The following is a 25,228-nucleotide window of genomic DNA, read 5'->3' as shown; positions in this document are numbered from 1 at the left end:
TAAGGTGGACGTGAATAGTCAAAGTGAAATTAAAAACGAGAGTTATTGAATTGTCACGAGAATTTCTAATTGATTCTGTTGGGTCCCCTTCAGTCTGAAATGTTTCTTTCTTTCTTCACATTTAAATAGCCTCCTTTGTCAGTGGACAACATTGCTTAGCGATACTCAATTGTTAATTTTCGATTCTCTCTTGGAACAACATAGCGCATTAATGGTTGAAAATGTCTTCGTGTTTATTTAGATGATTTGTGCTTCGAAGTGCCGTAGTAAAAGTTAATTACTTCTCCTATAAAACTATTATTGCCCATGTCTCCAAGGATCGGACCCATTATAGCGTATATTTAGGGTTTGTGAGTAAAAACAGCTGATTGATGAAAACCTTGTTGGAACATATTTTTTGAAGTGAATTGATTCGTAATGATATTTTGATTAATTTTATTAAATTTACAAGCATAGGGTTGAAATGCTTATCGAAAATGAGACTTTCATTGAGAGAATTGGTGTCATGGGAAGCCGCAATTAATTGCTGTTGTATTTTCAATGTCAGTGTCGTCTGCTTCATTCAATATTTAAGTGAACTATCACGATGATTAAGTAAATTATATAATGTCTTACGTGAATAAAATTTCCGAGTCTAAAGCATCATGGAACAAATGTCTCTATTGTGCCAACATAGTTATTAAGGATCAACACAATTTTGCAAAGTGAGCTGTTGGTTATTTCTTGGTTAATTTTAGTTTTGCTTTCGACTATTTTGAAATTGCTCATATGGATGCAATGCATGAATGATATCGTTGTGTACTTTACTGCTCTTTTTAGGCACCTACGGGAAAACCATTGCACGCGGGAAGGCGGATCCTATGTCTGTCATTATGGTAAAAATGGTGTTTGTTACACTTTGCCATTAGAAGGTGTCTGTGATAAAGACTATGAAGATCATATATTGAGACATCATATATCTCCCAATCAAAATTTTCGACCTAAAACTATTCTTGATGAAAAGAAATCAAAGTTAAGCAATTCATTAATGGCTGGCTCAAGTGAGTCGCCCAATTTGGCGAATGATGGGACAAAGTGGAGCATATTTTCTTCAACACAAAATTTACCGGCTGTGCTTAATGATCCAAATCGAGGAAAGCAGGTAAATTATTAGAATTCCATATGTTACATCTGATTGTCTTTGGAAATCCTAATTTAATTTCTTTCTGCAGAAAGATTTTTTCACAAAAATCTGGGGAGATGCGTTCGTGGAAAAGGCTGAAATTCCGAAGCATCCATATTTACCAGAAGTTACTGCAGCCCACTTTGAAAGCTACATCAAGAAGATATCCAAGGTATGCTAACCAGCTCTCTCATTGGTGTGCATAATAATATTTAATCTCCCAGCCCTATTAATGTCACTTTACGTGTTATTGCGATTGCAGAGGTATCGGAAGCATATCCGGATTAATCACAGTGTTCCAAAACCAACCTTAGACGATGAACTGCTTCATCACTTTCCTAGTCTCCGAGCAGCCAAGTCCCTCGGTAGGTAACAGATTGCTTTCATATACTCTGATCAGGAAAAATAAAGAAGTTAACTTTTGCTCAGGAACTAATATCTTTCATTCTAGATAAATGTCATTCTGATACCAGTGGCATCCCTAAAATATTTTTACAACCAGTGCTTGACTTAACAAATTTAGATACATTTAATGCTGTTTACAATTCATCAAAAGATACTGGATCACCTTTGCATATGAAAGATGGACCAGTGTGTGCCAGCAACTCTGGAAAGTTGCTTCAAGAAAAGGTAATCATCTCTTGAAAAAAAAACATGCTAGTTAATAAAATTTTCAATTATTGGAAAGACTAATTCACAGCTTTAACCTCCATAGTTAAGCCATTACCTTGATTTAGTGGAAGTGCAGATAGCTCATCAGGTCTCACAAAAATCTGAGGCATTTTTTGAAGCCATGTCCTCCCATGATGCCTTAATGGAGCAGCTAACTCAAACAATATCTGTTGTGAAGACCTTAAGGTACCAAGATCATTTCTTATAATATTTGTGCCTCTGTGTATATCAGTTAATATTGTGTAAACATTAAAGTTTTTGTTTTGGTCTCAGAGAGAAAATTCACCATATTGATAAGGTCCTTGTAAAAGATTCCTTGGGGATCATGAGACTAGAACGAGTTCGATGTAATCATCTGATGGTGTACAAGAAGGTATAGTAATGCCATTAGCTTCTAAATATTCATTCTTCATGACTGAAATTTATTGCATCAGCCATGCATTTGATAAAGTGCAAGTTGGTGACAAACAAAAACTCTTCATCATTTGCATGGCATGAATTCAAACATTTGATGTTTGCATGAAAACATTTGGAATTAGAAGTTTTATTTAACACAAGTTTACCAAATATTGTATCCATGAATGAATAATGGTTGAACCTGGAAAACTCAATTAAGTAAATATGCCTGGATATTTTATTCCTGGCGATTTTTTGTGCAGAATATGCAAATGGTGATTCAAGAGTTTCATGTGTTAATTGGTCCAATTAGCTTCACATGTAAAACTTTTAATGAGGTCATGTGGTGTGAATCAAATGTAAAAACTGTCTCTCTCTACATAAAAGTTCTGTTTACCACATGTAGATAATTTGTGCCTCTGCTATAGTGATAGTAATAATTGTCACGCATTACAATTTAAGCCATGTTTGGTCTTATAATATTTAGTATATGTAATGTAGTTCATTTAATGGGTAGAATATCCGGTTGAATTATATGTATATCTTTCCATACACAGACAATATATAAGATACATTCATTGCTGACTTCTGTTCCACAATAGGAGCAAAACATTGCAAAATTTGCCAACCATTGCCATTGCCAACCAAGTTCACAATCCAGTAAACACAACCTTTCATCAAATGGGAACATTTTACTTATACTGCAGCTCTAATCATATTTTAGTAAACCTTATGGCATTTAATGTATTGATTTTAAGTATCTCCAATTAGTGTTGGCAATGATGGAAGTAGAATTATGTGTATTGAAAATAATTAATAATATAATACTGAATACTTATAGGTCATGGGTCATAAATTTAATTTGAATAGAATGATTGAGTGACAAAATTGCATATGTAATACTGGTCTTTTCAAGTGGCAGGAAACTTTGAATAAGATATAAGATAAAAGTTCAGGAAAATCTACGTTGGGAGGAAAAAGTTTGAACAAATTGAAGAGATCAGCAATCTTGCATCTAGATCCAACATTTTGAAGGCTAAGTGTAAGCCTTCTATAAATTATTAACCGAATTCCTCATTATAAAATTCACAGTAAGGAATCACTTATATTGAATGTTGCCTATCAGTTTAATATAAAGGTTAAAACTTTGAGACCACACCACAGAAGCATATTCAAGATGTGTTTTTCCCAATAAACAGTATAAAATATTTAGGGTATGGGTATTGTTGGTAGGGTAGGGTATGGGTATTGTGGGTAATAAATCCAATGTTTTCAATGCCTTGTCCTTAATGATACAGGAGGAATCAAATATCACTCTGAGATCTTTAATCTTCTCTACATGCCCGATCACATTATTCAGCAATATTAATGGCATTGTACAGGTGAATTCAAGTCATGAAAGGTAATGACGGAACACTGTGGCATATTTACTTGCCTTATGTCAACCGAACATCTCTAGAAAATATGGAATCTAAGATTTTTTAGAAATCTTGGGTGTGCATGATAGAGTATTATTGGGTCTATAATTCTGAGCATATGTTCATATCCCATTTCGTATGAATTGCATGACATGGCATGATTTCTGAATCCTTGGAAATACTCCATTAGTCAGAGATAGGATAATAATTGATACAATGGGTGACACAATTCATCTACGCAGCTTTTGGTCAAGAGAGGAGGGATTCTGACAGAAAATTCATTGCAGCGACATGTTGTAGCTGTTAGACAGTTCACAGCTGCATTTTTTCTGCTCGAGGTTGACAAAATCAAACTTGATCTCATATGGTATATATTTGCTTTCCACATCTACTAAAACACCGCCTCCTCATTGTTTGCTGGTGGTTACATGAGTCCCCTCTCTGCAAAACACATTGAAGTGTTTACCTACAGTTTTTACAATACTTTTAACCAAGTTTAAGTTAAAAAAATCATTGTTCTTTACTGTTTGTAAAGAAACCAGTGAAGTATCCAGTTCGGATCTTAAGCCACAGACAGTCAGGCAGTGCACCAGGATATTCTTTCTTATTAGTTTTTTTTGATTTGGTAGTACATATACAGCGTACTATTTTTTAATAATTGCATATGGATATGTACTCTCTACTCTTGCATATATAGGTAGACGAAATTAAACTTGACTCCTGCCTGCCTGCTGTGCTCTTAGCCTATGCAAGTGTACAATGTATGGTGGTGGGGGAGAGATAGATTGTGGGTTACTTTGAGAGCATGGGGCGATGTTTTCAGACTAACTTTATAACTGTGCCTCTTGTCACTTCTTTCTGGGGAAACAGTGATGTCACTTAGTGAATCTCACTGGATTCCATACTGCCTTCCATCATACGAGGAAGAAATGTCAGAAAGTTAAGGAAAAAAGCTTCAGGTTAGTTAGTCCATTGGAAGCTAAATGGAATTATCATCATTCGTGTGTTGTGTTGACAGTTGTCATTGTTTACCATGCAGAATTGAAGTCACCTTTTGAGAATGTTCTGTGAAAGGATAGCTGTGATATGAATTCTAATCGGATGCCAATGGAGATCACTTGAAATTTGAATGACTGTGCATTTATATTTCTGCTGAAGAATACTAATGTATTTTACTATTTCATGTGATGTTTTCAAAGTATTTGACTGGTGCTTTTTAACTTTTTGCTCCAAGGATAGCAGGGTCCAAAAGAAATCTCTCTGAATGCCTCTTAGTCCTGACTATGGCTCCTTCAATTGAGGACCCTTGATAGAAGGTTTTCTGTGTAGCCCTTTAGTGACATGATTGGAATTTCCTCCTCCTCCAAAATTATATAACACCCATGAAACCTTCCCATAGCCATCATTTCTTGCCTCTATTTGCCCTTGCTAATATCTGGGGAAGGAGGAAAGGGTGTACTTATGTGTTGTAGTTCAAAGAAAATACAAAAACTCAGTGAATGGATCTGTGAGACACTATGGAAGAGCCACTGCTGTGATTTGGTGATTTGTTCCTGTGTTATGCAGAGTCACCAAGTAAAGGAAGTAGAAGTGGGGTATAAATTTAGGTACTTAAAAGTAAGATTTTAAATTTCAAGATTTTTTAAATTCAATTAAAATAAATACTATAGAAGTTCACAATCTTTTTACTAGTTAAATGAAGCGTTTTCCATCAATTTACAAAATGTAAGGTTCAAAACTGGAGCAAAAGGCAAATATTGTATTTTAAAATTAAAATTACATTTTTTTTTGCATGCAGTACATACTAATGCTTGAAATGCTCATTTTTTACTCTCTCCTTTACTCTCTTTTATTGAATGGTCACATGTCTTGTCATTATTAGGTAATCCACCACTTAAGGTAGGTTTTAAGTGGACACAACTACCAAATAAATTTCTCTTAACAAAACACAGCCCAACATTCTACTCTACAACAAACCTCTCTTCATCTCTGAGTACTTTCTTCCTCCCTTCATCCCGTCCATCATCCCTATCCTGTTCCTTCCCTTTCCTCGTTTGCCTAACATTCTCCCCTCAATTACAGTCTTCAACATCCCACTGCTGGTCAATACCCCCTTCATCCACTATTCCTCCCTCCATAGGATTCCTCCCAACAAACCCCTCTCTTTGCCCACCATACCAAGTACTTCCTCATTTGTTTTTTTCTTGGTCCATTCCACCTTCTTGATTCCCATCCAACATCTCTTAGTGAGGCAGCTGGAAAGGTATCTGACCCCATTGGGGCAGCCATTGAGAGATGGTTACATGTTAAAAAAACTATTGAGGAAGGACACGGGAAACCACCTAAATAATTAATCCCATGACTTTTATGATGGGCATGTCTTGTGACAACTTTATTTTACATTTGTGGGAATATGGTGTGTGAAACTCATGGAGTAGAGTTGAACGTTTGTCCCTGGGAAGCTCTTGTGGGAAGAGCTACTATTTCACTCCATGTCTACCTCACAAATTATTGTGCCATATTGTGTTTGTCTGTCAATAACAGTCATTGTACAAATTGCATTACAGTTGAAGCTGATGGCAACTGTCCATCAGACGCAACCCATGATCCAGTTGTTGCTTTCCACTCCGGACTATGTCGCTGCCTTGGATCTCATTGCATTTACTCAGGAAGTGCTGGTGCAGGAACTGGCTGGAATTCATAGTTTTAGGCAAGTGTACCATAGTTAAGACTAGTTTTCCCAAGAAATGATATGGTTAGCTGTGTGGTTTTTACACTATCGTTTTAGTAATGCCTGACATTTGAATGACAATGGTATGTTGGAGTATGTAGTAGATGGGAGATTATTAGACTAGCTAAGGAGTAGGAATGTGATAGGCATGCCAGATGGAAGGAAGGATGTGAAATTCATGAGGAACTTAATGTAGCTCAGGTTGTATTTTGTGGGAGAGGCAAGGGAATAATCATTGTACCATCGTATATTCTGTTTCTAACCAAAGCATGCCTTAACTGGTATATTACCAATGATAATAATAGTAATGCTTATAAATTTTGATTCCTTGTATCAAAACATCAATGGATTTCCATAGAAAATGTAAATGCAATAATGGTTATGAACATAAATGAATATTGGAATGCCTAGGCATATCAGTCTGGATATTGAGAATTCTAAAGTATTCAAAAGAAGCCAGCACAACGTGAAACATAGCCACCAGCAATGGATATAACCCAAACCTAGTTCGAAAAATAATCCAAAAAAATCAGAAAATAATGGCCATAAGTTAAATTTCCCCCTCTCAGCTCTCACCTTCTAAAGACTTTCAAGTGGTGTCGATCCCTTTCCTAGGAGGTATCTCCTGTAAAATCTCAAATCGCCTTCCAACTACACGCAAAGCGGCCTTTTACACACCCCTCACTCTCTCCAAACTCTTCATTAATTGCAAAGAAAAACAGGATATATTTAATTAATTAGGCATTTACAAACTTAAATGGAATAAATGCAATACTTATTATGTCGTCAAACTGATAAGAAAGCCAGAACACTTGCCCAAGAACATGCCAGGTGTCACAAAAAGCAAAACCTCAATTCCCTCTTCGCTAAATACTTCTTCGATTGTAACCATAATAGCAATTCTGTCCCAGAAATGTCCTCCCTAAAGGATTGAAAATTGATGTTCTACGGCTAATTGAGATTCGAAGGCAATGCAACACTTTATAATGAGCAGTTAAATGCCCATCTTTCCCTCCTCCTTTCCGAAAAATTGACCTTGAGGGTAAACAAACCCAACGGTTCAATGTACTCCTACGCAACCACCCAATCCAATTCTTCCAACTAGCCGTCCGCTCCTAGCCCCCCCCCAATAAACCTGGACCAGACCCAATGCTTAGTCATAACCAAGGCATCACTGCCTCTTCTTACTTTATCCTCTGTGTGATGGCTATATATTCAATAGCTGTGTGTGTCACTTGTGACTGATGATGCCGCAAGTCAGTGAAACGCATTGTACTGTGTTATAAAGTCTGTGGACAATTACAAACTCTTTTAATATGGGCATCATAAATTCCTCCCATTTGTGAATTCATTCAAAATGTTAAAGTGGAAGCTCAAGAAGTTTAGGTGAAAAGCTTAAGTTTGAATGACATGTTACACATATGCTAGAAATGTTTTTCATGAATATGTATCATCAGTACTGGTGAATAGTTTTCCAAGGTTAATCAGTGAATGTTTTAAATTTACAAAAAATTAATTGCTGTCGCCAACTCATTAAGCTTCAAATGAAAAAAGTGGATTTTCAGGTGTTGTAGATGTTTTAAATAAATGATAAATCTTAATGAGACCCTGAAAATAAAGTATTCATTGGTATATTCCAAGAAACTGTGGGAGATGCAGCAACAGTAACTTTTAATAGAGTCATCCGCTAATATGTATTTCAATGCAACAATTTCAGAGTGTAAAAATCATTCGCCTTGACTGGGATACAAACCCAGATCCCTCAATATCCAGCCGAGTGCTTTAGCCAGTTAAGCTATCAAGGTGTCCTCTTAAACTCTGAAATTTAGGGGGCTTTAAGGATATGTTGTGATGAAATACCGTACATACAATGTCAAAGGCATTCGTAGTCATGCCTGATGCACCATAGTCCATGAGGTTAAAGCCAACTTTAAACACTTCGGCTGTTTTTACCTTTGACAAATTCCAAGAAACTGTGGGAGATGCCACGACAGTAACTTTTAACAGAGTCATCTGCTAATATGAATTTCAAAGTGTAAAAATCATTCGCCTTGACTGGGATCCCTGTCAAGGCGAATGATTTTTACACTCTGAATTGTTGCATTGAATCATTGACACCTTTCTGGAAGCCTTCACATCATTGAATACTCTACAATTATAGACTTCATTGCCCATCATGAAGTAAATAGTTAAATTATTGAATTGAAATGTAGCATTGTGTGTCATCTCTTTCCACATCATTATTGATGACTGTTTTTGAACATTATTCCAGATGCACACTCAAGGAAAAAGGGCATGGTAGACTACTATCTTTCATTTTGCATTGTCTTTTCAGTACATATTTTCTTACTTGTGTAATCCATGCTATTAATCAAAACATTTTATAAATCAATTCATCACAGATATTTTTTCTCATAGAGAAAGTAATCAAATTAATTATTGCAGATTGCATTTCACAAAATTAATTATAAATCCCTAACTGGTTGATACTATAATGGATTACATTTTGTTACTTCATTACTTATAAATGGATAGCTCTTCATCCTGGCATGTCGCTAAAGAATTTATGTTAGTAGCTGTGAAACTGTTATTCCAAAGTACATTGCTAAGCCTTGAGTCTGGGAAGTTGAGTAGTACATATGCAGCTCTAGTAATTTAGCTCAGTTTCAGTTCCATTTTATGCTAAGGACAAATATTACAGGTAGACAGAGTCTAAGCATGGCATTGGGGTCTGTCAGTTCAAATCCCAGCAAAGTCAAAAGTGTTACAGTTAAAAGGAGACCAAAAACAGAGTTGTTTGGGAGATAATGAGAAATAAGGACGTGAGATGTAATTTAAGAGGCTAACCATTTGGAGGACAGTGGCAAACTCCAACCATGGGCAATGGCTCCCTGGAGAGAGCAGAGTAAGGAAGCAAGTGGCAATCAATGCAACCCACTTCAGAGGGACTTAACGAGTGCCATCCTAAGTAGGCAACTTATCACCATGTTCAAATTTAGAACCTGTAGTATCACGGTTATCAATTGTGTCAGCTGCTTAGTGAACTGACGTTGGGGAAAGGCGCATCGAGCATTTGCCAATTTGCAGTCAGTGTTGGGCCATAGTAAGGTTCTTTGTGAAGGCTTCTGCGGTGTGCAAATATTGAAGATCTAAGTCTTCCGGGATTTATTTCACATTGGTCGTTGTCTCTGTGACAACAGTTTTGCCGGTGTTACAGTCAACGTCTTGATTGATGCAGGTCGGTCACTTCTGACCTGAAGATGGCGATTGCAATGGCAGCAAAACTGTTGTTCCAGAAGCATGGACGAACGCGGAGTGAATCCCAGAAGACTTAACTCTTCATATTAATGTTCTCTTCTGTCCAAAGGGATGTTCTCTTCTGTCCAAAGTACTGGAAAACCTCAATCTGGCCCCGCTCCCAGTCTTTTTAATACTAACGCTGGTGCTGTTTTTGCAAACACAAGCATGATTTCTTGTTGTAGTTTATCACATTGAATGTTTAATTTAAAATGCTCATTCCTTTGAAGCTATTCTGGAGTTTTAAAATTAATTTTTGAAAATGTCTCTTGCAGGCATCTGGGATCACAACTTTCAGAAATGGAGAGGCTCATTGATAAAATGTTAAGCACTGAATTTGAAAGGTATGCAACTGCTGACCTCAACAGGCCTCTTTCCAAGGACTTGGATGTTTTAGAGGGGGTAGGTTACCATGATTTCTTACCTAAAAGTAATGATTATGCATATGATAAGAGCATTTTTGTATATTACACTAGTGTAATAGATAGTATGCAAAGCCATGCAAGTTTTCCACGTTTTTGATAAATAGAAACTTTTTTGTGGCCTTATGGTTCATGTTATTATACTCTTGTGAAAATAACATTGAAAATTTTAAAACTCAATTTGCACGCCTATTTGTTGTAGCTGATAGTTGTTTCAGGAATAAAAACATATTCAGCACCTAAATATCTATCCTAGCAACTTGAAAAACGAAGTTGCATTAGTTCTGATAAATGCATATTGTAATATAATATTTGGCTGAATGAACATGAAGTTTCGCAAGGGATAAAACTGTTGAAGAAAAGTGATTATTTGGAATTTATTTATGCATTTGCAGTTGTGTGGATCAATATAGGGCAGTACATTTTTCTACCCAGCTTTAAGATTCATAATGTAGCGATGGGATTTTTCTTTTTTTTTCTTGAAAAGGTTTTAGTATTGGTCTCAGAGAAGTAACTCCTTTTTGTTGGCTGGATTCTTAACTCATACCAAGTTTTCATCCCAATGTTTTAATGAAAAGTTGCCTTTTAGCCTGAGAATCATAAGCCAAATTGTGTTATCTTTATTTCTTTGTACTAATGTTGCTTTAAAATGACTATGTAAAAATAATGGCCTGAATGGTAAGGCTTTGGAACTACCTGTACCATGAATTATTTGTGGAATGTAAGATGATATTTTGAAAATTTATTGAAATAAATACCAAATACATAATTCTCTTTGGAGAATCACATGCTTGAAAATTTCAAGAGCTTATAAAATCAACGGATCAAAAAATGATTTTTATCTAATATACTCCATAATCCTGATTGTAGGATAAACTGGTGTCCATTATATTTGGGATGCTTCGCCGAAAACATTTTGACTTCATTGAAACTTATAAAGAGGAGGCGTTCACGACAATAAAAGCTCTGATGAAACAGGTATGTGAAAATTTCTTAGCCAATTATGCCATTCCATTTTGTGAAATTTTGATTTCAATTATTGAAATCTTTTCATTTTAGAAATAATGCTTTCATTTTATTTATTTAATTTCCTTCTACCAATGAACTTGAATGGTTTAATGTGATAGTTGTTGTTATATATCCCCAAATTTTAATGATCTTTTAGTTTTTGTGGGTTAAAGCTGCTGTAATTTGTCTGATGGATATTTGCATCATTGTCTTGGTGAATCAATGGCATGATGTCTGCTTTTTAAAAATGAGTGTCCATCTCACTGAATGATGGCATGATAGAAATAAAAATGGAATTGCTGTGATTCTATGAATTGAAAGACATGGACCACTCGCATATTCTGTAAGATTTATTCAAAACATGTGTTACACCTCAGGGACACTTAAGTGGAGTTTATTTTTTTTTTATTTTTGTCCAATAAATTATGGTACATTGTAGGAGTAGGCTATCCACTTTCCAGTCATCATAAATAAATCTGAAATTAAAATAATGAACTTCTAATATTATAATATACTGGCTATTGCCATTGCTCCAGAAATAAAAAATAACTTATTTTTCATCAAGTACTTCAATGTCATGGTGGGTTTTATTTCTCCTGTGCTCCACTGGTTTGTACATTTATGATTAAATTACCAGGTTAGAATAAATCTTTTTTGTCTATCATTTCTCTTGAGAAATGTTTTCTTGTCCATTCACATGCAGAAGATGGATTATTCAATTGTTCAAGGCATTCTCAATAGTAACTGACAACTGAGAAGAACCCTCATATGTACCCTGCGGAACCCTATTGAATTACCCCACCTGCCTGAGGTGTTGCACCCTGTAGGATCAGAGTTCTTGATCTTATTGATGAAGACTTCAAGATTTGTGGATGATGTCTTTCAGCCTTACTATGGCCCTCTTTTACCTTGGGGAAACACTTGACAACAGATTGGCGAATACTCATTACCGTGCTTCCCATAATCCATTCATTAAGCAGCTAACACAATTAATAATTGTGGTGCTATGGATTCTAAATTTCAACGTGCATATAAATTGCCCACTTTAGCTGTAGCTGGTCGAGTCCTGCCAAAGTAGGTTATATTGATTGCCATGCACTCACAGCTGGAGCTTATGCACACATCTGTGTATGTCACAAAGTATAATTAATTATTTTTTCTGAAATCTGTAATCATACTAATCATTTAATTACTTTGATTGAAAAAAATTTCAATAAAGTGAAAGGAATTGAAACTTCCCATGCTGTTTGACAAATTGACATCATGAAAGTAATTTTTACAATTACCTTCCTTTGAAATTTAAAAAATGTTACATTTTGTTGATGAGACTTTGAGAAACCAGTATGGCTCAGTTATATTTTAATGTCCCTATCAACTGTCCAATAATGATGTTATTATACTGCAAAAGTGTAGGAATTTAAATTCAATATTAAAAATTTAAACTCAAGATTTAAGAACTGTCAAACTTTTAGTGTGCCAACTTAATATTTTTTTACTTGCTCCATAACATTGGGGAAAGTATTATTTTCATGAAAATATTTTCTTTGGGATTGCAATGGAAATACAAGTTCCCTAAACACATTTTGACCATTTTCCCAATAATGTCAGGCTATGTGAATATTGTAAGTTTTTGTGGGCTTGTTAATTCAAGGGGATCGAGATGGTGCGGGGGCTAAAGTACTGGCTTCCCACCCTGAGGGCGCGGGTTCAAATCCCGGCGGTGTTGAATATTTTTCAGAGGTATCTCGATCCTTACTTGAGGTGCTTTGTGGAGGGTACTTTGAGTGAGTACGCCGTCCGTCGGATGGGACGTTAAACTGCGGACCTCTTGGCGCCTTTCGTAAAGAGTAGGCTAATGCCGACGCCGGGTTTCTCTCCACCCTTCATCCTTTCCTGTCCATCCCCTATGGCGCAAATGACCTTAGCTGTCGGTCGCCTCCCCTCAAAACTACTACTTGTTAATTCAAAAACTCTAAACCTGAATGGCACTACATTTTTATACTCTTAGTTATTTATTAAGAGTAAGGGAACTGATCAGGTGATCAGCAAAATCCATCCACCAGTGACAGTTTTAGTCTTGTTTCAATGTGCATCTGGAACTATATCCCAAAAAAAAAAAATTAAATAGAATTTTAGATTGAACTGTATGAGAACATGACTTCAAGGTTATTCTTTCAAGTCACTTTGCAGACAAACAGTGAATAGACCTGAGTAACACAATAGGTTAATGTTAATTGGTAATAATTATCTTTAGTCCTAAAAGAACTGTAATTTACTGACCTATATCGGGTTTTGTTCATTTGTGGAACTTTGTTTTCAGGCTTTGCTGTATTAGTGGTCTTACTCCTCTCTCAATAAATCAATAATTTTGAATTGTTCCCTAATTTGTTTAGGGGTCTTATTTCAAAAGTTCATTTTTGATCTTGGTAGCTTATATTTGTAATGTTATAATCATATTGGTTGGTAATTATTTACTCTGTTATTTGTCAGTTCATTGAAGTATTTCATTTTTGGGAGGCTTTATTGTTCAAAATTAGGTGTGCGATAAAATAGAAGTTAAAATGCATGATCCCTTAAGCAGGGACTATTTTGTAAAGGTTAACCTGCAGCTTTATAATTAATAACTTAGTATTAATCTCAACCATATCTTTGTTGCACTTAAGTAAATAATGCATGGTTGATTTGCATGTTAACTGCACATTTTAATGATATTCCGGTCTTTTGTATTCAAATTGTGTCAGCATTCCCCTGCATTGATTTCTCGTTACCAGTGTCGGTGCAAATATGGGGAATGAGTTAATTTGATAAACTATGTAGAATGGAGAAGATAAAATTAAGAGAAAACTTCTTTGATACATTTTAAATTGAGAATAGAATCATGCGTACTATTCTTTTAGAGATATCCTCTAGGAAGTATGTAGAAGGCAGTTAAATACGTGGATCATTCAATAAATACTAGAAAATCTATGAGATGTTGCTTGTCATATTGGAAAAGTTTTGCCTTTAGTAAGTCTCATCTCTCTCTAGACTGCTGTTAAAGATTCAGCTATATCCATCACGTGGTTCCATTTTCTTAGTTGATTGAAGCAACAAACTTTTGTTTGTTTAGAGAATTGGAAAAGAATTAGTTTCCTGCAGAGATTAATTTTCAATTTTGCACGAAAAATTTTGTGCGAATATACTCTTGGAAAGATGGGTGCTGGATGCATTTGCTCTCAGTGACGAATAAATGTAATCATGTGGTTGATTTGGAGGCTCTTTTTGCTGCTTTTCCATTGTAATCCTGATGAGTTTCTGCATTAAAGCATAATTGTGGATGAAACATGGATACACCACTACACTCCAGAAATAGAGGAACAGTCGAGACAGTGGCTTTCTAAAGGCAATCCGGCTTCAAAGATGGTGAAATTGGCGAACAAGGCGATGGCCGTGGTTTTTACGGGATGCGCGCAATACCATTTGCATCGATTACTTACAAAAAAGGAAAACAATAAATGAAGAGTGTTACGCATCATTATTGCAGCGGTCGGGCGAAGAAATCAAGAAAAAAGAGCCTCATTTGTGAAAGAAAAAATTCTCTTCCATTAAGACAATACATGATGGCACACTTGCACCGTTTCAATGGCAAAAATGATGGAATTAAATTTCATGTTATTGCAATACTCACCATATTCCCCAGATTTGGCCCCCAGTGACTTTATTTTATTTCCAAATTGAAAAAATGGCTTTTGTAAATGGTGAAGTTGGCCATGTGCATGAGGAAAGTAACAACTTCAGAGAAAATAACTACATGTATGCTTTTAGCAGCAGTGATGACACAGCTTCAGGGGATTCTGTAATGAATAAACATTAATATAGTAGCAATTCCATTTTGGTCAAAAAGTGTCTACATTAAAATACTTGGACCTTATTCAGTCTGATGGAATAATTTTTCATAAAATGAGAATTTTTCCCTAAAAAATCACTGTGCATCTTGGGCACCTTATGGCCAGGGAAACACAGTACATTCCAGACTTAAATGATTGAAGAGAAAGGTCTTGCTTCCAAATCTTTTGAATCCTGTGTAATTTATAAGTTTGATCAATCTAAAGGGCATTGCTGAAAAACAAGACATTTATGGTGTTTATTAAACTACTAATAAAAAAACATTGGTTTTTCTAATTTGGTAGAAAAAATAATGTGTTAAATTATGCTAGGGGAAATTCGTTGTCGTTACGACAGCTATGATTGGTAGTGGATGAAAAATTATGAGTGGGATATTTTGAACAAGCTCTTAAAAGAATCACGAGGTCATTTTTTTTAAGCAGCAGGGTGTAGTCTGTGTTTCTTCATCGTAAAATGTAGTAAAACACAATTATCCCTGAAGAGTGAAATGCATTTGATGGGGAAAGAGCAACAGAAAAAAATGTTTGCCAAGTATTGACTAGGTAAACTAGATGACAAATAAGAAATAGCAATCAGAGTAGTAAAGGAATCTGCAATTGTCCCAATACCTAAATGAGGAAAGGACTGGAATTACACTAATAATTTAACAAATACACAATAATTAAATGAGATTTAAGAAATATTCTACTTGTTTCAATCCATTTTTTTTAATTGACCAAGTATTTAGAGTGAGGATAGAGAAATATCTCTTTTAACCTTCTACCCAAGAAAATAGGAGTTCCACTGGGCACCTTTGAAGCAAGACCCTGTTTGCAGTGGTGATCAACGATGGTGTCCAGTGCATTCAAAATCATTGATGGGATTGTTGTTTCATGTCAGAGCTGGCGATTTTCTGCTATTTTTCCAGGCTTGTTAGTGTCACAAGGCAGACACCTCTCACTCTGAACAAATTTGAGGTTTGGTCTCTAGGAAATGGCTTTCATTTCTCAGAAGAGGAAACAAGGTGTGATCATTTTCATTAAGTGTTCATTTGCAACCAAGATTATGTTGGGCAATGTAAATCTACCTTATATTGAATCAATCTGGTTCCTCGGTATGATTTGTGACAACCGATGAAACTTGCACGACTATTTTTGTACTTTAAAAATATATGTTTTAATTCCTTAGATTTTATAAATGTATTAAATTTAAATGCAGACTACAGCATGTGAATTCTATTAAACTAATTCTATTACAACCTGATATGCTCTGGTCGGCCATCTTGACCACCTAGGGTATGCATACTCAGGTTTTCTGGGACTTCGGTGCAGATAGATTTGGCAAGCTATGGGGACGTATCACCAGTCTCTCAGGGTTTGTATGAAAAGTATCGAGGACAAATTATTCCTGATTTGACTGTATGTTGCAGTGCACTCACACTGCACAGGCTTGGTGGTGGTGGGGTCTGACATTCAACATGCACGAAGTGCCAATTGCCAGCAAGGGTGTGTCAGGCTAAATCATGATTTTAGTGGACCCACGTCGAGTGACTCAGTGCAAATGCAAAATGCAGGGAATGATTGGACCCGGTATGCCATCAAATTTTGTGTTGGACTGGCGAAATTGGATATGGAGACATTAGGTATGATTCACCAAGTGTTCAAGGATGGAAACATGTCACAAACTGCATTTTTTAAGTGGCACAAGCTCTTTAAAGATGGCTGAGAGAGTGTGGAGGACTAGCTTCGCCCTGGATGGTCGTCGACTTCATGAATCGACAACACCATGCAACATGTACATGATGTGCTGAATTCAGGCAGTTGGTCAAGTATGTGCGAGATCGCAGATTGTATTGTCATTGATTGATAAGATGATGGTGCACGCCATGGTTACTGAAAATTTGGCGATGCAAAAGATATGCACTAAACATGCATGCTTGCATGAAGGTCTTGGCGTACAATCGAAAGCAGAATCGATTGGCTTCTTGTGAAAACCTTCTGCAACATATTGAAGAAGACCCCAACTTTTTGGGCAGTTCCAACATGGCACCAGCTGACTATTTCCTATTCCCAGAAGTGAAATCTCACCTCAAAGGACACCACCATGGGACCCTAAGTGTTGTCAAAGAAGCTTGCACGTATACACATTAGGACCTTTGGAAATCTGCCTCCCAGGGAGCCTTCAAGTCATGGAAACGCCACTGGCAAAATTGTGTCGATGCTCAAGGGATGTACTTTGAGGAATTTTAAGGCATTGAAGCAATATCTGAAATAAATATATTTCTCTAAACTTTTCCCAATGCCTTTTATATCATTGTTGTTACCAAAAGATGGTCAAAACTTGATTGCAGTGCCCTAGTTTACTCTTTTGGCAGAATAATTATTACCATAAGTCTACATTGCACAATTCTGGAATAAGACTTGCCACCCTCTGGGCCTCTTTCCTTTTTTTAAGAGTTTATTAGGGCGTGTTGGAGGCACCCTTGGCCACCCGCAGGAATATTCTGATGTCTAACTATGTTGCAAAAATCCCATCAACAATATGCATCCTTGTTGTTACTCATAGGCCACAGTTTTAAGAATTTTTATCAGCAGACGATACCTACCAAGCCTTTGAAAGTTCCTTTGAAGAACTTATCCAGATTATTGGCTTCTTTCTATGATGTGTATCCTGTAATATATCCCTCATCATGGTTGGTATCATTTCCAATGATTATGAAGAACCTGCAGAATTATTAAAAGTCCTGCACAACTTTGCCAGTGTTTATTCGAAGAAGTCATTGGGGCCCATCCAGACTTCATTTATGTCTGTGCTGATGGGTCATCATCAGATTCTTCCCCTGGGTGCAGTTTCAAGATATCACTGCATTTTCAAAGCAAAGATCATCAGCTATAGTGTGTTCAGAGGTGAGCTGTTTGCCATAAAAATGATCTGCTGTAATATCAATTGTTGTAGAGGATTCTTTCTGATCTGTATGGATTCATCGAGTGCTCCCCAATCTCTTACCAACGTGTCTTCTCCCCACTTTATTGTTCAAGATTTTAGATGCTTGTTGGAAGCAACAAGCATTTGAAATCAACTTCAAGGTTTGTGGGAATCGACTTGATGCCGGTAAATGCAGATGTTGTAAAGGCTATATTGCAAAATGTAGCCTTGGAAGAGTGAAGGAAATCCTGGTGGAATATTCTAAATAGCAAATTGTGTAAAGTGAAACTAAGGGTGTCCCTCCTCCATTTAGAACAATCAAAGAGAGGAAGTCATCATGGCATGATTGCATATAAGCCACTGTGCCCTGACACATTGGTATGTCTTCATTGTAGAGAAGATGAACTGTTGCTGTGATGAGTCCAATGTTCCTGTAACCATGAAACTTATATTTACTCATGGTGATAGATACTGGGTTCAGCTGAGCATATGGGGAAACTTAGAAAGCTCTCTAGGAGATTGCTCTGTCCAAACCTTGATTGTCCTGATGGAGCAATTTTTGTTAAAGGGAGCTGACCTTTTTAAGTCAATATGACTCAGTAACATTCAAACATCCTTTGTAAGAGTCCTTCTTTGAACAGTTTCAAATAGTAGAAATTAAAAGGTGCCTATATAAATTAATTTTTTTTAATGTTGCGAGTGACTCTCTCAAAAAAAACTTGTCCTACCACTTAATTCTAAAAACCATATTTGATGTTATGGTTTGGAAGTTTTACTCTTTTGAATAGTTTCATAAAAAATGCACAGCTTATGGTTGTGTATGTCTCAGCGTTGGTGCTTGTGCTGCTTCCACGTTGTGATTCAACTGCCGCACCTCATTCCAATCATTCACTGCTGACATTGAGCACTCAAGTCTTCATGCTGATCAGTCACCCTAACTTAAATATTTATTTCGAGCATTGAAAGTTTTTGCTGGAAAAGCTTGAAAATTCGGGGAACTTATAAAAAGCCATGACTATAGCAACCCTGTGTAATTTGACAAACTCATTAAAATAAAACTGGTTGAAGTTGCCTACTTGAGTTTCAGAATGATGGTGGGTATCTCTTTATAAATGCATTGTACATACTTGCAAGGTGCATTAATATCTTGTTTTTATTCCATATGTCATGTAATGTCCAAGTTAGAATTTTAAGAGTCCTGGTGATGACACCTTCAGTTATTCAATTACAGCAAGTTGTTTGGCTGCTAGTTGCCAGTGAGTTCATTGAAACTGTTGATATCTCTTTTAGGTTACAGAATTTGCTTTTGGAGCAACTGTGGAATGAAAGCATCTGGCTGTCTTCTCTTGTTTGTTTTTTCAAATTCATTTCTGATTTTCCCTCAATTTTTTTTTTGTATTTTTGTCCTTTTATATCAAAATTGTGTTTAAAAATCACCCATGTCATGATTAAGTGAGTTTTTCAAGGGATGTTAATTAAATAGGAACATTTATTTTATCTTTGACTGCAATAAGCTTTAATTAAAATGCAGTAGTGGGTATGTGAATGGTATTTCACATCTCAGATACGTTAATAGTTCGGTGAAATATAATTTTCATGGTGATACTACATTTATCTAAAGCATTGCTTGATCATATATCACTTCTGCTTCCATATATTCTTCTTATGTTTATTGCATTCTTGCCTCTGCCATCCTTCTCTGTGACATCTGCACACAAGATAATGAATACCAGGGTAAGAAAGAATTTAATAGAATAATGCTTGAACTGTAAGCGTCCTAGTTATCTAACTGATGTGGTGCGAGTTGAATGCTTCTCTTTCTTAAATTAGAATGTCTCCTACTACGTCAATGTGGCAATTTCAATTGATTTCTTAGTGAATCAAATACATTGTTACTCTCAGTCATGATCTCAGTTAAACTTGGTGTCATGGCCATTGTGAAGGCCTATCATTGTCTGAGAGGGAGGAACACACCAGTTCTGGATCACTTTTAAGGTTCCAAACAATCAAGTTAGGCCACAACAGAAGGAAGGTAGCATTGGAAAAATATGGATGAAATAAAATATTACATGCTAGTGTATTATTGCATAATATGAAGTATTTCTTTTTATTTTTGACCCGTATTTTATGAACCATTGATGAAAGCAAGTAATAAACTCTGAAATGAATTTCCAGATGATTTAGTAAACAAGGAATATCGGTAAAAATTATGAAATATCACAAGTACTGAAAACTAGGGGGTTTCATACAATTACTAAAATTGTTTTTCAAATGCAATCAAACAAAAATTGATTGATGTCTGATTGCAATCAAGACTAATTAAAGAAGAACAAGTCACATTTGAAATCATGCAAAACATCCTGTCCCGAGAATACCAAATTATTTTTGTACAAAAATGGATGAAACATAGTAAAATTAATCTTGAAGACACATAACAATGCACTTGAGTAGAGTGCTTCCTAATTGATTGAGTCATGATTACCACTCATTAAATATACCAAGTAAGTCAAAAGGGTTGTTTTTTTCGTAATTTGTTGTCATTATCACTTAATTGTGTAATTGCATGTGACATATAACAAAGAACTTACTGTAATGAGCCCTAGAGATTGAATGAAGGAGTTTTTTTTAGTGTATACTGCATATATTGATCATATCATTCATTGTTTGGGCTACAAAGAGATTTTTTGCTCTCATAACATCACCCTTTTTAAGGTAGAAGCTATTACCAGTATGTTTTTTCAATTTGGTTGGTTTGGTTGTAAATCAAACAGGAATTATTTTAGCTCTCTTAGTTTCAGAAGTAGTTACAGTAGTCAGATGTGCATAATTCATCATCAACAGATTCCCCCAAAATAGCTTTCACATCATATCTCTTGACCTTCTTTAGCACTTGTATGAAGAACATCCATTTCATTTTCATTTGGATTATGATAGGAATCTATGTATTTTATCTCCGATTTGACATAAGTGCCTTAATTATTCTCACACAAAGAGTTGTATAAATTATCCTCATAATTATCCAAGATAAGATGCTATCTATTCCTCAGGATATTACGATTGGCTATCTGTCTGTGGCGAATAAGATGTATGTTTATTGCATCTTCTCCCAATTTGAGCATTATATCTTTTATTTTTTTTACTGCTACTTTCTCCCTTTCTGAAAGAGTGGGGAAATGTACAGTTCAATGCCGTCTGCTTTATTCTTGACATGTTTATTTTATATTTGAATTATGTTAAGTATCGGGCGTTCCATGTTGTTAATGGGCTCTACGGGACAATGGTGATTTTGACTTAAGTTTCAAATGAATTAGAAATTTATTCAACTGGGGAGAAAACATTATCTAAATTAGCAGCATGGTTTGTCAATGAAGTGCCACAGAATGTACACCCTCATTTATCAAGTCTTTGCTAATTAAAGCGATCTCTTCACAACCACTACTTTAAAAAATGATTTCAAATTAAATAAGTTTGAAATTATGCTCTTTTACAATTTATTCAAATTTATATTCTCCCTGTAAAACAATATTTAATTGCATTTTTTTTCAAAATTTTCATAACAAGTGAAGAAAAACTCCATGAGTAAAAAATATTTTCTCTTCAGCAGTTCATAGAGGTACATTTTCAAAAAACCTAGAATTAGAATGTCTTAGTTCTTCAAGACTATGGAACGAATATATGGTCACCCTTGTAAAGGGTAAATAGGAAATTGGTCTCCTATTTAGGAATTTTTTAGGATATTCTTATTCTTGGTACGATTGTGAATCAAATGCCTGTGTACTATGACCTTGAAATGATTACATGATGCCCCGAATAAAGAAACTCAACTAAAATTTTCCATAAAACAAGATGAATCACAATTTTATTACCCTATGACAATTGATTTTCACCATATGAGAAATTATTTCTATTTTATAACTTGATAGAACATAAAACTTCAGGTAGCTTATTTTTCTCCAGCCAATCATTAATATTCTAAATAAAGAATTCACATATACCGTAATATTTCTAACCTGTGTTGATACAGTCAAAGTAAGTCTTCCTTGCAATCTATGGAACAGGCAAATACATCCTGATTGCATTCTATATTCCTCTCGATTAGTGATCCCATTACTGCAATGGCATTACCAGTGCTTCTCTCCTTCCTAAACCAAAACTGAACATCCCACAAGTAAGCATTTGCCCTGCTCTCCATCCTCTAATACTCCATCCTGAATATCACCTGGGCTGCATGTGAAATCAATCTAATCATTCTATAGTCCTCACACATGGCTATATTTCCCATTTTTTGGTTGGGAGGTAACACATCTGGTGAAATCCTCTGATCAAATTCTTCCCTCATATATACTGTGAATCAGCCTGTAAAACCTCACCCTTACACATTTTCCCATACCCTAGAGTAGTTATGGGGGAATGTTATTCATCCTTATTGCCCTAGAGCCCTGGGATGTCACAGACCCTCCTTGCTTCTCTTGTGATGGGTCCCAGATATTATAAGCTTTATTGTTACCATTTGAAAAAATATGCGAGTATTGGAATGTCACCAGATGTGTGCTCCTGGGCTATCCCAAAGTTTTCTGAATTAAAACCTGCCTTTGAAATGAATATTGCACAGCTGGAGATACCTATCTCATTAGTACTGATTGCATGCAGTCAAAAGCTGCTGCATATCATGCCCATGGTTTAGACAAAAATTTAGTGTTGTGCAGCTAAAATGTTGGGGGACATGCTTCTTGTAGTATTTCTGTAATTGTTTTATGAAATGTTCCCATGACTTAGGAAAATTAAATTTAGCAAGGGTTGTATAATAAAAGTACAAATGTCAGAATTAAAAGTCATATGCAGTGTTCAGAGTATGGCTATATAGAGTGAGAATCGGTGAGCTGCAGGAGACTTGCATCACTAATCAGTGTAGAGTAGCTTTGGAATTGTAGATATATGCTATAGAGATTATATATTCTGGTTATACATGTAGAATATAACTGTTTTTCAAGCTCTTTTGTGCTTAGTTGCACTTGAGAGCTTCTTTAATGAGACAGTAGTTTAGTAGTAAAATAATGCTCCTCCTACATTTTTATTTTTGTGTTTAAATTTGTCCTAGGAGGGTTATGATTATTCTGTAAGTAATTTTATGAAAGTAAGTGCTTGCTGAAGATGAGATCAAGCTATATTAATCTATGTATTCTAATTTGTTATTGTGCCGAATCTTAGATTGTTAAAATAAATGCTTAGTGCTTGAAGCTCATCGAAGAAATTATGTTTACAAATCAAGTGTGAATTGCTGTAATGTGGAGAACGAATCTAATTTAATTTGCCTCCATTTCTGTGAAGAATAAATCCTTATGATATTCAATTACCAGTGGGCCATGATTTCTTTGATAAAAACTGTAGATTTGATTTGTGCAATTTGGAGAAATGTAGATACAATTGTTATGATTGATACAGTTAAATATCGGGGCTTCATTCAAAGAAGCCTTTGGCCTAATGAGAATAGAATCATTAAAGGTGACGAAGTAAAATGACGCTCTGTTTTGCTGTTTTAGATTGTGATCGAGGCAGTGGCTGCAAGTGACAGTAAAGAGGTTGAGGATTTCAACACCTCAGCCGAGCAACAGCAGCAAAACCCTTTGCCTGGCCTGCACCTCAGCGAGTGGACCAAAGTGCTGCAGCGGTGCACTTCTTCCCTGCTGCTCCTTGTTGGCCGTGTGAAGGTGGGTTCCTTGCTGGAAATGGGACTTCATCCCCCGTTCTCTTGATTGCAGCTTTAAATGATTGCTCTAAATATATAGCCTATAGCTGCCACTGCATCTCGTGAAAAAGTATGGTTCCCACTGCATCTTTGAAGTGAGATTGTGTATATCATTTTATTATTGGTGTTTATGATTTTCTATCTCCAAACTTTTATGCTCCGGAGCTTATTATTTCGCAGAATCATTTTCATGTTTGATGGAACAAATTTAAATGTGTTGGGAATGCTCTTGTTCTTTGTGTGGGTAGAGTTGATGACCCCTGTAGGTACTGATGAGTTTACAGTGAAACGTTGAATGATTTCATGTTTTTAGGCTGTGCATGATGTGATGCAGGAGGCAGCAGATGTAAGTGCAGGCAAATTCATCCTTGGCAGCACTCCCGAGGAGGAAGCCTCATCCCACAAAGAAGAGGTGGACAAGTTGTGTGTTGCCGTGTGAGTTGTGAAAATACAGTATTGTCCATTTTTTACTTATGCATTTGGGAGTGAGTCGATGACTTCCGATGAATGGCTTCACTAGCACAATCGCATTGTATTGAAATAATGTATACATAAATTTATCATTAATCATCACAAGTGTACATGACTGACATCAGCATTGAGGAAATGAGTAACTCTGTTTTGTAGATTCTTCCTTTGATAGATTTTGTATTAAAATTATTGGAGCCTTTCCCTATATGTATGGAATTATGCCTTCTGGCAGCATTGAATTTTAGTCTTAAAAGTTATCATTGAAAACTTGCATCTTAAAAGCCTCTTTTGCTGCTTCTTTTATCTCAGCCCTTTTTTTTAATGCTGGACAATTTGCTCCTTTAACTGGAAGGATTGTCAGGAGAATGAAAATATGAGGGCTGACCAGGAAGTAATTTACATTTCGACCTAGCGTGGTTAGGATTAGAGCTAGCCATCATCTTGGTAGCCGGTGGGTAGGGCTAGAGCCATCATCTTGGTATCTAAACATCTATATGTACACTCAGTTAGCATCCTGCTATGGTGGTTTGCAGACTGTGGTTCTCCTACTTTGCACACTGCGAACTGTTAAAATGTGCTCTGCAATAGAAAATCCTGCAAGTTGTAAGTGAAGGCTGTCCAGAAAGTCACGTTTTGAAATAAACCTAGTGACAAGACAAGGTTTTATTGTATACATTTGAAAGGCACATTTTAAAACTATTTTTCTACCTATACGCTGTTTAAATTGAGGCATTCATCATAATGATACACAGGCTTTTCGATTACATCTATGAAAAAATCTGCCGCCTTACGTTTTAACCACTTTTTTACACCAACATGCAATTCTGCATCCCTGTCACAGCCGCATCTATTAAGAGATCCATAATGGTAAATCTGCCATTTTTCATGAATTATGTCATTGATTTTCACTGTCAGTTCATCTTTCTCAAGGCAGGGCCAACCACTGTTATCCTCATCGTGAACATTTGTGCAGCCATTTTTAAACATAATGCACCACTACCTCACTCCACCTTCGCTTATTATTCTGTCTCTATACTTTTTGCAAAGTTGTGTATGAAATTCAATTGGCTTGTAGCTTTTTGCCAGTAAAAACCTAATCACAGATTGCTCTTCACA

At 35.9% G+C, this 25,228-nt stretch overlaps 1 protein-coding gene across 4 annotated transcripts in view; it reads left to right on the top strand.

The window, feature by feature from the left end:
- Nucleotides 1-213: 213 nt before the first annotated feature.
- Nucleotides 214-25,228, top strand: part of scat (VPS54 subunit of GARP complex scat) — a 39,151-nt gene continuing 14,136 nt past the window's right edge. Inside the window, exons 1-14 of one of the 4 annotated variants that reach the window (XM_071589135.1) lie at nucleotides 214-350; nucleotides 452-704; nucleotides 820-1,141; nucleotides 1,212-1,334; nucleotides 1,425-1,527; nucleotides 1,614-1,792; nucleotides 1,878-2,020; nucleotides 2,108-2,207; nucleotides 6,216-6,358; nucleotides 9,952-10,078; nucleotides 10,969-11,076; nucleotides 19,615-19,629; nucleotides 23,436-23,603; nucleotides 23,955-24,076. In XM_071589135.1, coding sequence (XP_071445236.1) covers nucleotides 607-704; nucleotides 820-1,141; nucleotides 1,212-1,334; nucleotides 1,425-1,527; nucleotides 1,614-1,792; nucleotides 1,878-2,020; nucleotides 2,108-2,207; nucleotides 6,216-6,358; nucleotides 9,952-10,078; nucleotides 10,969-11,076; nucleotides 19,615-19,629; nucleotides 23,436-23,603; nucleotides 23,955-24,076 — 1,751 coding nt within the window. In that variant the 5' untranslated portion in view covers nucleotides 214-350; nucleotides 452-606. Of the gene's footprint in view, nucleotides 705-819; nucleotides 1,142-1,211; nucleotides 1,335-1,424; nucleotides 1,528-1,613; nucleotides 1,793-1,877; nucleotides 2,021-2,107; nucleotides 2,208-6,215; nucleotides 6,359-9,951; nucleotides 10,079-10,968; nucleotides 11,077-19,614; nucleotides 19,630-23,435; nucleotides 23,604-23,954; nucleotides 24,077-25,228 lie in introns of all 4 variants that reach the window. The other 3 variants (XM_071589136.1, XM_071589134.1, XM_071589137.1) reach the window with 3 other exon arrangements.

This window comes from Hetaerina americana, unplaced genomic scaffold (genome assembly GCF_022747635.1).
Source record: "Hetaerina americana unplaced genomic scaffold, ioHetAmer1.1.p SCAF_33, whole genome shotgun sequence".
Taxonomy (NCBI): domain Eukaryota; kingdom Metazoa; phylum Arthropoda; class Insecta; order Odonata; family Calopterygidae; genus Hetaerina; species Hetaerina americana.
The sequence above is the reverse complement of the archived record's forward strand: the minus strand, read 5'-3'. Positions and strand labels throughout refer to the sequence as shown.